Raw genomic sequence first — 18,288 nt, forward strand, 5'->3', positions numbered from 1 at the left:
ATAAGTATAGCTACCCCAACTCTCTTTTGGTTTCCATTTGCATGGAATTTTTTTCATCCCTTCACTTTCAGTCTGTGTGTGTCCTTACATCTGAAGTGAGTCTTGTAGTAAACATATAGACGGGTTCTCTCTTTTTTTTTTTAATCCATTCAGCCACTCTATATCTTTTGATTGGAAAATTTAATTCATTTACATTTAATTATTGGTAGGTATGGACTTACTGTTATTTTGTTATTTTTCTCTGGCTATTTTGTAGTTCCTCTCTGTTAATTTCTTCTTCTGTTGCTCTCCTCCTTTGTAATCCGATGACTTTCTTTAGTGATGTCCTCAGATCCCTTTCTCTTTGTCTGTAGGTTTTTGCTTCGCAGTTACCTTGAGGCTTACATATATCAACTTACATTTATAATTCTCTATTTTAAGTTGATAACAACTTAAGAACAAATACATCTAAAGCTCTACATTTTTATTCTCCCACCCCACATTTTGTGTTTGTGATGTCACATTATACATCCTTTTATCTTGTGTATCCCTCAACTAATTGTTGTAGTTAGTTATTTTTATTACTTTTATCTTTTATTCTAAGTAATAACTTTATAAGTAATTAATTCACTACCCTTTATATATATTTACCTTTTACCAGTGAGATTTATACTTTTATATGTTTCCTTGTTTCTAATTAGTGCTCCTTCTTTTCACTTTCAAGAAGTCCCTTTAACATTTTTTGTAAGGCCAGTTTAATAATGAACTTCATTAGTTCTTGCTTGTCTGAAAAACTCTATCTTTCTTTCATTTCTGATGATAACTTTGCCAAGTAGAGTGTTCTTTGATGGTAGTTTTTTTTTTTTTTCTTTCAGCACTTGGAAAATTTCATGCCACTTCCTTTCTGCTGAGAAAACTGCAGATAGTTTTGTAGGGGTTCCTTTACATAACAGGTTGTTTTTCTCTTGCTGCTTTTAAGATTCTCTCCTTGTCTTTAACTTTTGACATTTTAATTATAATGTGTATAGATTGGGTTATTTAGTTTTCATCTAATTAGGAACTCTCCAGGGTTCCTGAATGTGTCTGTTTCCTTCTCCAGGTTAGGGAGGTTTTCAGCCATTATTTTTTCAAATAAGCTTTCTTCCCCCTTTTCTCTTTTTTCTCCTTCTGGGATCCCATAATGCCAGTGTTAGTCTGCTTGATATTGTCCCATAAGTTCCTTAAGCTATCTTGACATTTTTTTCATTCTTTTTTTTCCTTTTTGCTGCTCTGATTGGGTGTGCCCCACTGCTCTGTTCTCAAGTTCACTGGTCCTTTTTTGCTTCCTCTAGTCTGCTGTTGAACCCCTGTCGTGTATCTTTCAGATCAGTTGTTATAGGCCTAGTCCTGTGACTTCTATTTGGTACTTTTTATATTTTCTATCTCTTTGTTGAGATTCTCTCCGTGTTCATTTATTCCTCTCCCAAGTTCAGTGACCATCTTTAATACTATTACTTTGAATTCTTTACCAGATAAGTTACTTATCTTCATTTCACTAAAGTATTTTTTTCTGAAGTTTTATCTTGTTCTTTCATTTGGAACATATTCCTCTGATTCCTCATTTTTTTGACTCTATGTTGGTTTCTACACATCAGATGAAACAACCAACTCTCCCAGTCTTGAAGGAGTGGCCTCATTTAAGAGATAAGCCTTATCTCTCAACCTTGTCCTAGCTCTTGGTTGTCTCTCAAACCTTTGTGATTGTCCAAGCAGTCTATTTTATTTGTATTAGCTCCCAGGACTTAATGGTGTACCACTACCGGCCAGTGTCCCGAAGGGGGGTTCTTAGGAAGTACCGAGATTCAGGCTGAATGTAAGCCAGACTCTCAGGCAGCAGTTTTTAAAGTATGCAAATATGTACAGTTCTGTGGACCACAAGTGTAAGCTCTGTTGGCCACCAGAGCCAGGTGACCTGGAAGTGTCCCCTGGGTGGCTGTCACAAAAATTGAGAGACTGGGGCTGTGTTTTAGTCTGCTACCTGTGCAGTGCCCTGAGGGTAAAAGCTTGTCAAGAACTGTTGCTCTGATGTTACAATCTTATGGGACCAGGAAATGTAAGTCCCCTAGCCTCCGGTGCCAGGTGATCAAGGCATGTCCCCTGGGTGGCAGCGGCAAAAACCAGGGCACCAGACAAAACCAGGACATCAGATGCATATAAAATCTCTCTTCTAGGAGATATTGGCACTCTGGAGCATGGCAGAGAAGGAGTGTAAAGATGGCAGCCATAAGGGAAAAAAAGAAACAAACATGGCACCTGACAGCTGAAGCAAGGCAGAAGGAGAGGATGAAGATGAGGTTATCATTCTCCATCCCTGATGAATATTCCAGCAGGCACCTAAATGTGTGTTAAATTAGATGCTTGCCCCTCAGGCTGACACTTTAATATGAGCAAATGAGCCTCTTTCACTTAAAGTCTGGGTGCAATCTTCAGCCTCTGCACTGGACCTTAGAGCAGGTAAGTCCAAGTGTGCAAGCCTTTTAAGAGCCATTCCTTAGTTCTCTACAGCCTTGTGGGTCTTATGGAGCTTCAGAGAGAAGCTCCAGTTTGAGTTCCTTCCCATTGTGAGTTGCTGTGCTGGAGGTAGGGTTTATGGTGAGACTGTGTCCCAGACTCTCCTACTCACTTTGATATGTTTTTAAATTTTTTTCTAATTTGCCCAATATGTAGGAGTTGCTCAGCCAGCCTTTAGAGTTGGTTCAGAAGAAACTGCTTCATATGTAACTATAGACTCAGTGTGTTCATGGGAGGAGGTGAGTTCAAGATCTTCATATGTCACCGTCTAAAACTGTAACCCTAAACAGAGATTCCACTTCTTGAATCCCCTGCAGTTGAGAGTATTAGTTTTGACCAAGGAGTGTCATCATATTTGTTGCCTCAGGGCTGATCATTTAATTGATAGTGCAAAACCCTCCAGAATTATCTTTCCCTCTAGCATGACAACCAACAATACACCAGGTTATGTCAGCACTTCATCCTTGGTTCTGGAATGAAGAGGACTGAAAATTGGCACCACAGGCCACCTATGATGGAGATATAGCCTGAGTAAGAGATAAACCTTTGTGGTTTTAAACTACTGAGATGTTAGGCTTGTTTTTATTTTTTTCCTGTTTAGCCTAGTCTGATTAATACAGAGTCCATCCTATTATATAATAGTCCTCTATTAATACAGAGTCCATCCTATTTTTCTTTGCCCAGGAAATTTCTCCTGGGCAAAGACTATGTCTTTCTCATTTATGTATCGCCAGAGTTTGCATAGAGCCTGACATATGGGAGATATTCAATAATATTTTAATAACTGGAAAAAATACCTATTGAAGCTATATCATAACAGCATCAAAATGAAGTACAATACCTAAAATCTTAGGAAACAGAGTCTACAAACAGCATTGGAAAATTCCAGAATTCCAAGTCAAAATGTTTAACTTAAAAACTTAATCAAAAGGGGATATTATATGGGTGCCTAAAATGAATGCCTACAAGTCACTAAATTACAACTATAGATAAACTTTGTACAACCTTCTACTAAGCAAAAACAATGGAAACCGTTGGCAATTGAAAGTCCTAGGGAATGTTACTTAAGTTATTTATAACGAAACTCTAGTCCCCAGAGATTCTCACTTTAATATTGGTGGAATCGTTATAATTCTGCGTGCCTATAGCTGGTTCAAGAGCTCCTTGTTTCATCAAATACATAAGACTTTTTCCCTTGTTTTCATCTTAGTTCAAAAAGTTCTCCCCTGTGGATGGGTATAATGGATGGATCTTGAGGGATGGTTTGTTTCCCCCATGAAAGCTGCCAATTCCTCACAGAATACTTTGTGAAAAGTACTACCAGCCTTTTATCTGGCTTCTAACTGTAGAAATGCCTTGATTCGTATTGGTCAATCTAGTTCTTTGACCCTTGTAATTGTGTATGGAAAATTATACTCACATACAAACACACACACACACACTTTTTGAATATGAATATTCACAGCATTTCTTCTAAGAGTATCAACTATGTAGTCATAATATTTGAAGAAGCACATGATAGTCATGCCAATATTAGTCAAAACTTTCTGAGAAAATATTGTAGAAGATATATTCACATCATGATGATTATATGGCATCTAGGGTTTTTACACTTAGGAAACAATATATTTAATTAGAAACAGTATAAACTTTCGAATCAGACAGATCTGTGTTTGACCTTTGTCACTTAATAATTATGTAGTTTTAGGAAAGTTACTTAATGTATTTGAGCCTTTTTTTCCTCATCTGTACTAAAGAATAAGACTGACAATGTCAGTTATGGTAATTATGAGACATATTTTATCTAAATAATATAGCACAGTACCTGGCAAAAGTTGTCACTCAGCAAAAGAAAGGTATTGTTATTACCCATATTATTATTACTGCTATTTTGTATCTTTCAGACATTTTTGAATACTGTTGCAAATATTAAAATACTCAAGTGTATTAGTCAAGGTTCTCTAGAAATACAGAACTGATAGGATAGAGGTCAGACTTTTGTTCAATTCAGGACTTCAACCAGTTGGATGAGGTCTACCCACATTATGGAGGATAATCTGCTTTACTCAAGTCCACCAATTCAAATGTAAATCTCATCTAAAAACACCCTCCTAGAAACATCCCCAAAAATGTTTGACCAAACATCTGGGCACTGTGGCCCAGATAAGTGTACACATAAGATTAATCATCACACCAGCTAATACCTTGCCCTTGACTTACTGACTTTCTGAACACACAATTCCTCTACTTTACTACCTTGTTATAAACAAGATCATCTGATGACTAAGCAAGAGTTACAACACTTCTTGAACTTCTTTCTAGTAGAACTTGAAAGAGATGTTCTCTCAATGTGACCATTCCTCTTGTAAAGCCTATAAAGAGGTAGCTGACATCTGTCTTTTGAACAGGGGTTAGTCTACCTTCATGATTGGTTTATAGAGTTCTCACTGTGTGCTAGATAAAAAGAGAAAAAAAGGGAAACACCCTGGAGAATCAGGTATGCCTATTCCAAAGCAAAAGATATGTGAACTCATAGAAGGGTGAAGAAAAAGGAAACAGTCCATAAATTATCAGCGAGACTCAACGGGAATGACATCCCACTTAATTATGCACAAGCACAGGATGGTGTCACTAATATCCCATCCTCCTCTTAGCAAATTCGACCGAGGAGGACTCTGGAGGAGCTGAGCACACTATGTAAGCATGCATCATGAGATGGAGTTGGTGTACACATGTGGGAGTAAGGCCAAGAGAATCAAGTATGGAAGACATGGGAGAAGGTTGTTAAGTTTATAAGGCCTTGTGAAACCTTGACAAGCTGGGTAGACTTAACACTGACTGCACAGGAACTACAAGGGGCCATGCTGGGTGAAATGGAGAGTTAAAAAATACCTGATCCATCCTGACAACGTCTCCATCTTTCTGTAACTTCAGTAACTTCCAGAAGACTAAATCCTTAGTGAGAGGTTACCGTTACTGCTACCAAAAATACTTCTACCCATAGTGAGAGATTACAGTACTACTGAAAATACAGTTGACCCTCGAACAATGAGGGGGTTGTGGTGCCCACCCCTGTGCAGTCGCAAATCTGCACAGACACAGTTCCACATCCACAGATTCAACCCACCACGGATCATGTAGTATTATTGAAAACAATCTACATATAAGTGGACCTGTGCAGTCCAAACCCCTGTTCAAGGGTCAACTGAAATTCTACCCTAGATTTTTTTAATCCACTGAAATGAACACTTTTCTTTCATCTTATGATACCTTTGGTATCATATATAGTGATGAGATATAGTTTCACTGAATAGGGTCTCCTTAGACCATTACATAGGTGAAATGTGAATTTGTCTAAAAGTCACGGTTAACAGCTTTTATCATAAGCTTTATTCATAAGGGAATTCCCTTACCTCTCATATAAGAAATCTTCAAAGTCATAACATGGAGGCAGAGAGTTCACATCTGTATTATATATGCAGGGGTGCTCTCAACAAGTTGATTTCATTTCTGAAATTTAATCTCAAACAATGGTTGGCTATCTGGCAGACATTTGCCTTCCGTAATCTCACAAATCGATCACATGTTGTAACTGAAGTTGGAGGTTGAAATTTCTAATCATGATACCTGATTTAAATTTATATGTCAGCCAAAGTGTCTGTTGAGAATATTCAATTTTATTTCAAGATAGAATAGAAGCGTCTCAGTTATGAATCCTAGAAACAGGCTGAACAAATCAACTCTCCCCACAATTACTCAAACAGTCCTTTCAAGAATAGGGTATTTTAAAGTTGCAACACAGCGATTGCATTCGATTATTTGCAAACATCCTTTGAAAATGAATTTACACTGCCCGGTATTACCTAGTCTGTCTCTCTCTCTCTCTCACTCCTAGTTTTCCTATAACAGGACTAGAAAGAGAATAAGAGATGCAAGGTAAAGGTAAAATATATTTGCCACCAGAAGAGAATAAGCAATAAAAGTTAAAGGTAAAATAGCCAACAGTAAGCAGAACCTCAGCAGAACAGCCCTTTATTGACTTTGGGCTAATCCCACCATAAATCATGGGAAGCCAACATTGCAATTTTTTTAAAAAATTAATTAATTTATTTATTTTTGGCTGCGTTGGGTCTTCGTTGCTGCGTGTGGGCTTTCTCTAGTTGTGGCGAGCTGGGGCTAATCTTTGTTGCCGTGCACGGGCTTCTCATTGCAGTGGTTTCTCTTTGTTGCAAAGCATGGGCCCTAGAGCGCGCGGGCTTCAGTATTTGTGGCTCGCGGTCTCTAGAGCACAGGCTCAGTAGTTGTGGCGCACGGGCTTAGTTGCTCTGCGGCATGTGGGATCTTCCCAGACCAGGGCTCGAACCCCTGTCCCCTGCATTGGCAGGTGGATTCTTAACCACTGCGCCATGAGGGAAGTCCAACATTGCAATGTAATAGGAGCAAAACACAATAATACTGAACCACAGCAGCTAAAGGTACATTCAACAGCTAAATAGCTCTTGTCTGTAACAAGTTCGATACTAAACATTATATAAATGGAATACCCTGGCTTAGTATAAACTATAAAGATTTTGGCTTCTTTGCTTTAATGTGGCAATTTGAGTTTTATTATTAGATGACATTTCAACTGAATGGCTGATTTTGCTGTAAGTAATATATCTTACTTAAAGATTTTTAAAGTGTTCTATAAGCTTAAAGCATTAATAAATATGTGCCATGTTATAAGGTTCCAATATTCTTATTTGTGGGTGGCAATTTTAAATTATTTTCAGTTTAATGAGAGTTATTACTATGGTCCCATACACAAAATCCTTCTCCTTCCCCTCTCTCATATTTTATAACTAATAGAAAATTTTTAAGTGATTCGAAAGTCTAATCCAAAAAGTACTCATTCAGTGTTGTCTCTATGAATAGTTCATCAAGAGGGAAGTAGTCTAGTTGAGAAAGCATCTTAATGGATTTTCATTTTCTTACGGTAGTACAATGCCAGACGCAAAGGTGGAAAACAATTTAATTGAATCTTGACATTGCAGAACATAATATTTTCATTGTACTTAGTCACTATATACTAAGGAGACAAATTATTGAATAAATTGCCTTGAATGGCCTCAAAATCTGTCATCCATTTGTTTTAGGAGGGTTATAGGCCATGCAATATTAAACTGCCAATAGACTCCAGTGGCACCTGTACAAACCTCTGTCCTACCACTTCTGCACATGACAGTGATTTATTGACTTTCTCTCCAATTGACTGTGAATCCTTGCACAGCAAAGAGTCATGATTTTTTTTTTTTTAATTTGAATTCCAAAGCCTACCACAATATCAGGCACAGTGCCACATAGCAGACCTACAATTGATCTTTACAGAGTGAATGAACAAATGAATGGATAGGCATCCCTTGAATGGAGTTTGTTAACTCTGCTAAAGGGATTCATATTCTTATTTTAAAGGGATTCATATTCTTATTTTTAAAATGTTTCTAACACTCCATTCTATTTTAAATAGATGCATATTCTGCAGTTTACAATGTGTTACCAGTGACACCATCCAACTAGGAGGCAAGTATTAAGATTATGACAGTAAATAATATTCAGCTAACAGATCATGAATTTCCAGTATTTCTTGCAAATATCACATCCAGAAAGAAACTTAAAGGCCACATAATCTGTCTGTAGGTTCTATATCCTTGTTGTATCAACTGACAGTCCTGGCTCTCTGGAATTCTGTGTTCTCCCAGACTCTGGTCTCTTGGTTTTCCTATCTCTTTGTCCACACTTCATGTTGCTTAGCAAGTACCTTCTTCTACATTACCTGCTAAAATGTCTTTGATGCTCTTCCCTTTCAACACATTCCTTCTGGGAGAGCCTTTTAAATTAATTATTCCAACATCATCTAGGGGATGACTATTCTCAGACTTCTGTCTTGATTTCTAGGGCTATATATCAAACTATACACTTGATATCTCCACCTCATTGTATCTTTATCAATTAATATCACCAAATTGATTAAGCCAGAAATACGAGTATTTCTAGAATTTTCTTTCACTAACCTCTCATATTCAATTAGTTACCAAGCCCTATTGATTCTCCTTCCCACCCCTCGACACCCTCACTGTATCACTTTCCTATCTTAGTTCAAGCCTGTTATCTCATACTTTCCTCAATTCCCTACAATTGACACATTGCAGCCAAATAGACTTTGTAAAGTGTAAATCAGACCCTCCTCCTCTCCTATTTAAGGTTCTTCAGTGGTTCACCATTGCTTAGAGAATAACATCCAAATCTTTAAGCATGGCAGTTAAAAGGCCATCATGATTCCCCACCCAGGGGTTCCCCATCACCCCACTCCCCTCACACACATGAAGTCACCCCATAAACTGATTTCAATTCCAGGAGTAAGACATGATCTTTTATACCTCAATGCCTTTGCATAAGCTGTTTTGTGTTTGTTGTGGTAAATTGAACTAGTCAACTCTGATTTTCTGCTCATCCTTTAAGTCACAAATTGATGATTTCCAGAAATGAGGAACTTACGATTTCCCAAGTTATCCCATTCAACATCATGTTGAGCTGACACCAAGAGAGTTATTCCTTGTCTTTAATTTTATTCTTTGTAGTCACACAGAACAAGTCTAATGTTTCTCTTTCACATGATATATCTTCAAATAATTTAAAACATGTTACTCCTAGTGCTTCCATTCTCTGAGGTAAATATCTACAAAACCTTTTATGTAAGCTTTTTCTCTCACCCACTGAAAGTTGGTGTCCAGAACTTTATTGGGTACCACAGTGAAGTCTAACCATTATAGAGTTAAGCTCAACTCTGCCCTTGTATTAAGCACACTGCACAACCAGCTGGCCATTATTCAGAGGTAGACTGCCCAGCAGGGAGCTGGGATTCATTCTCATCTTAGAGAGAGTTGGGAATTAGACCATAGCTGTCTCAGCACAAAGCATCTGGAATTCTGAGCTTGAGGGAAAATTTACCCCACTCTCCAAAGAGCATAAAACTGGATCTGAAATCATTGCTTAAGGGATTTCAAATCCATAGAAAATGTGTGAGGAGAAGGGAAAGAGCCACAGGAGAATGTATTCAGGGAAGATAATATTTTTTAATAGAATGGCTTTTACCCACCCCAGAAAAAGAAAAAGGCATAGAATCCCCGCTAGCTAGGGATACTTGAACTTCCTGTTCTATTCTCCCAGGGCTTATGAGGTACTATTTTTCTTTGATTAGGGCTCTCCAGATAACCAAAAACAGATGAGTGTTGCCTCTCGCAGGAATACTTACCTCTGAACAAATAGCAAGCTCCTCAATATTAAACATAAATCCCTGACAGAATTTTAGCCCTCAGATTACAGACAGGATATTGTTTAGGCAGGAGCCTAAAGATGTACTTCACAGTGCTAATGAGATTTTATGATGCCCAAACTAGATTCTATTTCAATGTACAAACATTCACAATTAATTATAAGATTATGAGTATAATATTCAGAGTAACACCTACAAATAAATACCTGGCTCAAGTACTGTAGAAGCATTTAAATCTTACAGGAACATCAAAGCACTCATATGTTGCCCATTTCTCATTTTAATTGTAAAAATATAGGCCAAGTTTTGGAATATATTTCCTTATGATATATTTTTAAAAGTCTTTGCAATAATTTCCAATAACTCTCTAAAGAAATAACAAGGGAGATACTCCTGGATCTATTAAATTATTATTAATTAAGTAAGCAGCTCTTAAGTTTAAAATACTAGGTTTAAAATGTCACTTTTAGTAGTGCTACTTCCTGGACACCTAGCTTGGTGTTCTTTCTACCCTTGGACCCAAATCTAATTGAGAAAAAAAATTTGTTTCTGTCCACATCTCTTTTTAAAACTTAATGTCATTATAGTAATTATATAGTTCCTTAAGTGCTTTTTTCAAATGTCCATATCATTTGAGATTTTAAATCTTTTCTGATATGAATTTCAATGTCTACATTTTTCTTACTGTAGTAAAAAATTTTCACCTATCTTAATAAATATCAAATTCAAGATGTTATACCATATTTAAATTTCTATTAAGTTAAATAACCTAGATTTAATGGATATTAATGTATAACATGAAACCTGTTCTCCCCACAGTTTTCTCCACCTCACCTAATGTCAACTTCCTCATTCTATTTGCTCAAGACAAAAATTTAGGTCTATAGTGATGTGACTCATAATACCTTTCTAATCCGAAATATGACCACTTACCTTGCTCACTCCCCCCAGCCACACTAGTCTCCTTGGAGACTTCAGTATGCAAACTCCCTTGGCTCAGCACTCTCCATTTCCCCTCCCTGCTTTACTTTTTCCCATGGCAACTACCACCATCTAACATATTCTTTACTTTACTCATATATTTAAATTTTTGTCTCCCCCTGTCTGATAGGTAGAATTCTAAAGATATACCCTCAAGATTCCTGTCCCCTAGGTATTCAAATAAACACTAATCTTAGCACAGCTGTGAAGGGACAATGTCATTAAAGTTGCTAATCAGCTAATCTTAAAATAGGGTAATCATCCTGGACTATCTGGGCGGGACAAATGTAATCCTTTGAGCTTTTAAAAGCAGAAGAGTAAAGCGGAGGAGAAATGGTGGAAGGGGGACGTCGGAGAGATTCGAAGTGTAAGAAAGACTCAGTGTGCCCTGACTGGTTTGAAGATGAAGGAGGCAATGTGATGGAGAAAGCAGATATTCTGATGCAGGTGGGAGAGGCTCTCAGATGACAGCTACTGGAGGGGTAGAAACCTCATTCCTACATTTAGAAGGAACCGAATTCTGTCAATAACCTGAATGGGCTTGGAAGCAGATTCTCCCTTAAAGCCTCCAGAAAAGAAACACAGCCCTGTTGTGAAAAGATGAAGCACACCCGTTGATTTCAGCCTTGTGAAACTCAGAGCAGACAAATAGCCGAGCTATGCTGTGCCTGGAAGTCTGACCTACAAATAATTAATGGATGTTGTAACACGTCACTAAATTTGCTAAGGCAGCAATAGAAAACCAATGCACCCTATTGGAATCTAGGCCTTATGAGGGCAGGGATCCTGTCTCTTTTTTTCCCCTGTGCTGTGCTCCAGAACCCAGAATAGCACCCAACAATAGAAGACAATAAACACTCGTTGAATGGAAGAATGTATCCAGTATACACATTTTCCCCATGAAATCTATATTTTACAAGATCTTATGAAATTTTTACCCCAAAATATTGACTAAAAATATTTAAAATGTAAAAGATGAATTGATTTGAAAACTGTCTATTCAGTAGTTTGCATCTTTGCAAGTTAGCAGTGGCTACCACTTCCATGGAGCCAACAATGAGAAGCAGGCAAATACCGCTTCTAAAGCCGTGGTTTTCAAACTGCATGTTGTAACATATTAGTGGGTTATAAAATCAATTTATGGGGTTGAGGAAGGGAGGAAGGGAGGAAGAGAGGGAGGAATGAAGGAAGGAAGCAGGAAGAAAGGAAGGAAGGAAATAAAACCAAAAAATCAGAACTTTAATTTTAGCGTGGGGTGTATGAGTGTATGTGTGTGGGCGTGTTGTGTACATGTTGGATCACAGTGTAAGATGTATTTCTTACTTAGGTACCATCAAGATAATTTGAAAACCACAACCCTAAAAGTTGTCATGCTCTGTCCTGTGGACCAGGGTGCAATTTAGGGCCTGGTCAGAGGTGAGATGAAGACAAAAGAATGGGGAATGTGTCTGTTAGAAAGGGCTGATCAAAAAAGGACCACACTACCCTAAGTCTATGTTAAATTTACAAGACAAGAAGAGAGCTTGTGATTGAATAATTCACAAATTGCACCTCCTTAAGGTGAGAAAATGAACTTTTCTCCTCTTGTGTTCTTCCTTTGCCTTGGACCTGGAGTAGCACCCCTGGACACCATTCAGACCCACCAACTCAGAGTCACCAAGTCTTGGTGTAAAATCAGGCAGCATCTGGAAGGGGATGACTTGAGGCTTCAATCAACAAAACACCCTAAGATGCTATTTCTTTTCTCCCTTAGAGGGAGAGGATGAAAAACCTAACACTTACCTCTCTTCTGAGATTAGCCAGTTATTAGTGTCATATAAATTTAGCTGGAAAGGAAGTTAGAAATGTCCTTGGCACAAGGAATCAAAGAATAAATGTTGTTTAGAGGAACTTGAAATTGAATCTAGCTCAACATCCTCACTTTTTTTGCAGATGAGGAAGCTGAACCCCCCCCATTATTATAACAATGTTACTCGAGGTATATTTACCAGTGATTCCAATGTTTATTGTTAGTGGGCTGCATATGGATAACAAAAGAATAATGCAGTCGTCTACTATTCATTCCCCCACTCAAGGGCATACTCCTGGTGGGCAGGCATCATGCTATGTATATCTTTGTGTTCTAGTTAGTAACTACTGTGGTTGGGGAAATTAAATAAGATAATACCTGCGATGCACTTAGCAGAGTGCCCAGCACACTTTAAGAGCTAAGTAAATGCTTTCATATTTGATTTTGTTGCTTTGATTATAATATGAGCATTCTTATTGTAGAATATTTATGCACAGGAAATTTTTTAACATTTGTTGATTTTCATTGCATTATACAACAAAGTAAAATCATATTTTATGCCCTTAAAATCCATTTATGTTTGAAGGGACATTAAAAAACTACAGAATTCTTATCTGCTTAACGCACTTTAGGTAAATGAGTAAAGATGAAAGAATTCCAATTAGTTAAAAATTACTCAGAAAATGTCTTCTTAAGCATATGAGGATTCATGATTCATAAAGATAATATTTCTAATGAAAATATAAAAATCTTATATCAGGTTTAGTTCATTTTTCCTTAGGTAAGAACGGGAGTCCATACCAATGGCCAAGGGCTGTAAATCCTAAAATCAGAATGTGACTTCTTTTAGGAGATATTCCACAGAGAAAGAGTATCAAAACATTAAAAGAAATGAATCACAGTCTGTTTTTTCTGAGGATTCTAACAGTGTTATCAGTTTTTTTTCTCAATTCTTACAAGCTCTACAGCACCTTTCCCCCCTGCTACTTTTCTATTATATAATCAGCATATAATTATGTGCTTTTTCACACTGGGAAGACTATTCTTTTATTAATGACTCTTTGAAAAGTTCTTTATTATTTATCTTTGAAAGTGAGTTTGAAATCAAAAGGCTTTCATGGCTTTTCCTTTTTTTCTTTTTAACTTAGGAGTTCTTTAAAGTAATACAGTAGATGGTTACAGATGTCATACGCAGTCATTAGTTTCCAGCTTTAAGGTGAGAAGTAGGGTTTGGGAAACAATGTAGCACCCTCCTTTCTCTGCAGACTAAATGTTTGGGGTCTTGAAGAGCATGTATGCAAATATTGCTCTTCTAACAAAGGCTGTCTATTCTTTGCCTTTTCCCCTTGTTAGGACAAATAGAAAATGGGTCATGACAATAAGCCTCCTGAATTTAGTACAAAGACAGAAGGAGGATATAATTAGCATTTATGGGAAGTACAATGTAAGTTCCAAATTAGTCTTAAATGAGAAATTCACCCAGCCCCTGATCTGTAGTCAATTCTGGAAAGTACCATGCATCTCTGCTGAGGCCAAGCAAGCCTCATTGATGTTTCTGGCTGACTGCTTTTTTTCTAACATTAAATTTACCAGAGCACTCCAGATTGGTTACGGGCAGTTATGAAGGAGGATGTACATTACTGCACATTTTATTCATTGCTCGAGCCATTTTGCTTGCAGTGATAATCCCATAAGACCAACATATCTTGCGTAAGGAACCCAAACGACTTTTTGCTGAGAGCAGCTCTTCAGGTACTTTTATAGCCTATTCCTGCTTAACTTCTAGACTTTCCCATTTGTGGCTAGGACCTGCCAAATCAGGGCTTCAGTGGCTTCTTGGCTCACCACAGCCATGGCTACCTTATTCAAGACCGGCAAGTAGATAATAACACCAGTGATTAAAATAGTGATCAGATTTCTTTTCAATAATATTGCTGCTGTTTATGTAGGGCAGAACCTACCTCTATCCAACACTTCCACTGTGGGCAAAGTAATGTTGTGCCAGAACTATTTCAAGAATTTGTCTCATCTCCAATACTTTTTGGACTATTTCAAAGGAGATGGCAGAACACTAATAACATGATGACCTTGACAACTTTGCTTCTTTGGGGCCTCAGGGAAATTCACCTAATTGTTTTGGGAGCCAAACTAATTTGTAATTGAACATCATTTTGCCCAGCCATTTGAAGTGCCATGATGTTCCTTTAGTTGAAAATGTCCAAGTAGCTTCATTTTCACCAGCAATCTTTTTACTTGTGAAGGAAAAAGTAACAATAATTTACTTTGATGGTACTCAAGAAGCTCCTTCTCTCAAGCCCTCTTATCTTCTCTTATATATAATGATTTTTCCTTTTTAAATGAGAATCATAGACTCTCAGGGTTGGAAGGAATTTTTAAGATAATTTAATACAAACACCCACTATTGCATGAATCCTCTCTACAGTATCTTCAATGAGGTCTTCCATTAACAGCTGTTCTCCAGGGCAAAGGAGATGAAGGAAAAATAGAAAGGGCAATCCACTATATATAAGTTATATGAATTTATAAATAAAACAAACTAGAGGATCTAGATGTGGTCTTCCCTACTCACAAGTTCTCAGTCTTTCATCCATCTTGTTTAATTACATTATGAAGAATTTGTGAAGCAGAGACTCAATTTTACATTTGAACTATTGAGAATATGGCCCAACAGGGAGTGAAGCAACACTTCTAAAACAATTTATTATGAGAATTTAGATCACATGCTCCCGACCTTTTCATTTCAATGATCCAAAAAGCTAAAAATATTTTTACAAGTCTACTTTATATGAACAGAATTATAGGAAACTTTCATCACTATTACTTAAGAATAAATTAAATGATCTAGTATAAACTACAGGTTAAGAGATTAGGTTCTGGAATGAAAATATATGGTTTGATCCCTAACTTCCCATTAATTAGCTATATGACCTTGGGAAGTCACTTAACATTTTAAAGCTTTGGTTTGCTCAGCTGTAAAAGGAGATAATAATATTACCTCTTTCACTGGGCTATTAAGAGGATTAAATGAGCTAATTCACATGAAGCACATTGTTCAGTATATGGCATATGTTTTAAGTATCTAATAAGTGTTAGCTTTCTCATACCCACTGATGTAATAAAAACATAGAATTTAGATGTAGAGAACTCACTATTTTTTTTTAAAAAAATTGTTTCAGAATCTTAAATCTCCAGGCATTTGCATGAGTGCTATTTTAAACTAAGGATTAATAGTGTTAGGAAAAAATTTTTCATGTTATAAATAGCTTATAAGGAAATTTTACATTGCCAGAATGGTTTTAACAAATCAATATGTATTATATCATGTGCTAACTGAATAATACAGTTATTCTAATTAACTGATCATGCACTCCACAGATTCTGGAAAAGAGTGTCAGCCTTTAACTGACGAGTTTAGAGTCATGAATCACCTGACAAAATATAAAGTTATTATTTATTAGAAACTTGGTTACTTTTCTGTATGTCTGAATAGTCAATGCACTAAAGATATTACTCAACATTATATATCTGATGGGATTTTAAAATAATCTTCTTGAATATGTCCACACAAGGTTTAAAAAAAAAAAAAAACTGCTATTGTTAATCAATACTGTAAATTACAGTCTCTAGTTTTATGTTACATTTTATTATATAAAGCAACCCCTTTTTATAAAACATTATTCTGTTCTAGCCCCCAGTTATCCAGTTCTAAACAGTAGTCAGCTTTCCCCTTAGGGCAAAAAGCAAAATAAGAAAAAACTTTCATTTGCTGATTCCACAAAGAATTTAAATTCTGCCAGTCCAGAATATCCATGGACGTAATTAGAAAATGAAAGAATAAAGCTATTTTTCACTTCTCTCCTATACCCCAGAAATCAGTCATTGCAAGCTGAGATACCTCACTGCCTGAAGAGCATTCCTTTTATATTGACCCTGAGATGTGAAAACTCCTCTCGATAACTCATTACAATGATTACAAACTTAACCATTAGAAAACTATTTATTGATCCAGAAATCGGGAGGTCAAAATAATTACTCTCATAAAAATGAAAGAATATTAACTGGGAAATGTTTGTTGAGTCGTATACAAATTCTTTTTTTTTCAGAATTTATTCAGATTACTATCCATCAGAAGAATGAAGGATTGGGGTCACCTTCCCAGCATTTAACACGCATCCTTGGGGCGAGGGTGTTCACATTTTTGTCAGTATCTCATGAAGGAACAAAGAGTATTTAATTATTAGGTAATATGACAGTTGATGGCAATCTACAGAAGATGTTATTCTGGGTAAAATAAAAATGTGCTATGAAAAAATGAAGCAGGGAGAAAATGGGAAAAAAAACGTACTATGGAAAACTATTACCTCTCATCCTACAACCACCACTTAAAGATGTCACCGCACATGCTCCGTGCTCTATTAATTGAGAGACTTTTTGCTTTCACAGGCTGGCTGTCCACTTACCCTAGTTGTTTTCACTTTATTCCCAGAGGAACAGCTCCATCCTTTCCGATCTGGAAGAACTTTACATTCCTCTCCCTCAAGACATGGTTGCATATGGCACCACCATTTCTGTTCCACTATTGAAGCTACAGGAGATAGAAAAATCAATTTAATATTTTCTATTTGGGCTTGTTAATTCTTTGGGTGCACATTTAAAGAGGAACAAAAGCCACATATTTTTCCCACCACTGGGCTGATGGGGTTTTGAAGGATGCTTTTTTTTTTTTTTTTTTGTCCAAAGGGAATAAATCTTTCTAGATTTTATGACTAAAAATATTTTTTAAATTTTTATTTTACTGTGGTAAGAATACTTAAAATTTTAAGACGGTAGATCTCATGTTAAGTGTATAATACAGTATTGTTAATGTTAAGCACATTTTTAAAGGATATTTCATGCAAACATATAGGCTTCATGGACATTAACATATTGGAAAGAAACTACGTGGATACATGCATGCGTTGATTTACATAAACATATAAGAAAGTGAGTCCATGACCAGAGTCAATATTTTAGAATCAATGTAATATTTCCCACAAGTAGGCTAAAATCAGGAAGGCATTCAAATTAACACAATCTTTTTTTACTTTGGGCAGTAACTATCATCACAAGGAATGCACCATGAAAATATGTGCACTTAACACATTATTATTTATGATAACATCAATTATATAGACCTACATAAATATTTATATCCTATTGTAATTAGGTGAATCCTCCAAGAAAGAAATTAATATTTTGATAAATCTCTATAAAAATATTTCATGTGAATTCTATCCACAGCTAAACATTCACTCATCTGTGTGGTGTTTATTTTTTCATTGTTAAGAACCAGCCATGTGTTTAGGTACCCACACTATTTAATCATCTATTTTCATTTCTCCTTTGCCAAATAATTTATACACACACACACACTCGCCCTCCACTGGCAAATCAATATTTCATGGTATCAAAGAAAGAGGCACATGGACTTATTGGAACCTCATTATAATGCTTTTTGCTACAAAACCGCATAAGATCTTAGACCATCTTCCAATAGATTTTAGATTTCAAAATGCTCTTCAAGTGACCTTGTACCAACCACATGGTTGATGGTGCGGTCCCCCAGGATTAACCCCAGTCATCGGCATCACAGTGGGATTCCAGTTCTAAGCAGTCC

At 36.6% G+C, this 18,288-nt stretch overlaps 1 protein-coding gene across 4 annotated transcripts in view; it reads right to left on the reverse strand.

Annotated features, from left to right (window-relative positions):
* The window catches only part of TAFA2 (TAFA chemokine like family member 2), a 587,396-nt gene that overhangs the window by 28,494 nt on the left and 540,614 nt on the right, over positions 1 to 18,288 (reverse strand). For 3 of the 4 annotated variants that reach the window (XM_082351307.1, XM_082351309.1, XM_082351308.1), the window contains one exon: positions 12,779 to 17,217. In XM_082351307.1, coding sequence (XP_082207433.1) covers positions 17,048 to 17,217 — 170 coding nt within the window. In that variant the 3' untranslated portion in view covers positions 12,779 to 17,047. Of the gene's footprint in view, positions 1 to 12,778; positions 17,218 to 18,288 lie in introns of those variants that run through there. The other variant, XM_082351310.1, reaches the window with a different exon arrangement.

This window comes from Balaenoptera borealis (assembly GCF_965194805.1).
Source record: "Balaenoptera borealis genome assembly, chromosome: 13".
In the NCBI taxonomy this organism is placed as follows: domain Eukaryota; kingdom Metazoa; phylum Chordata; class Mammalia; order Artiodactyla; family Balaenopteridae; genus Balaenoptera; species Balaenoptera borealis.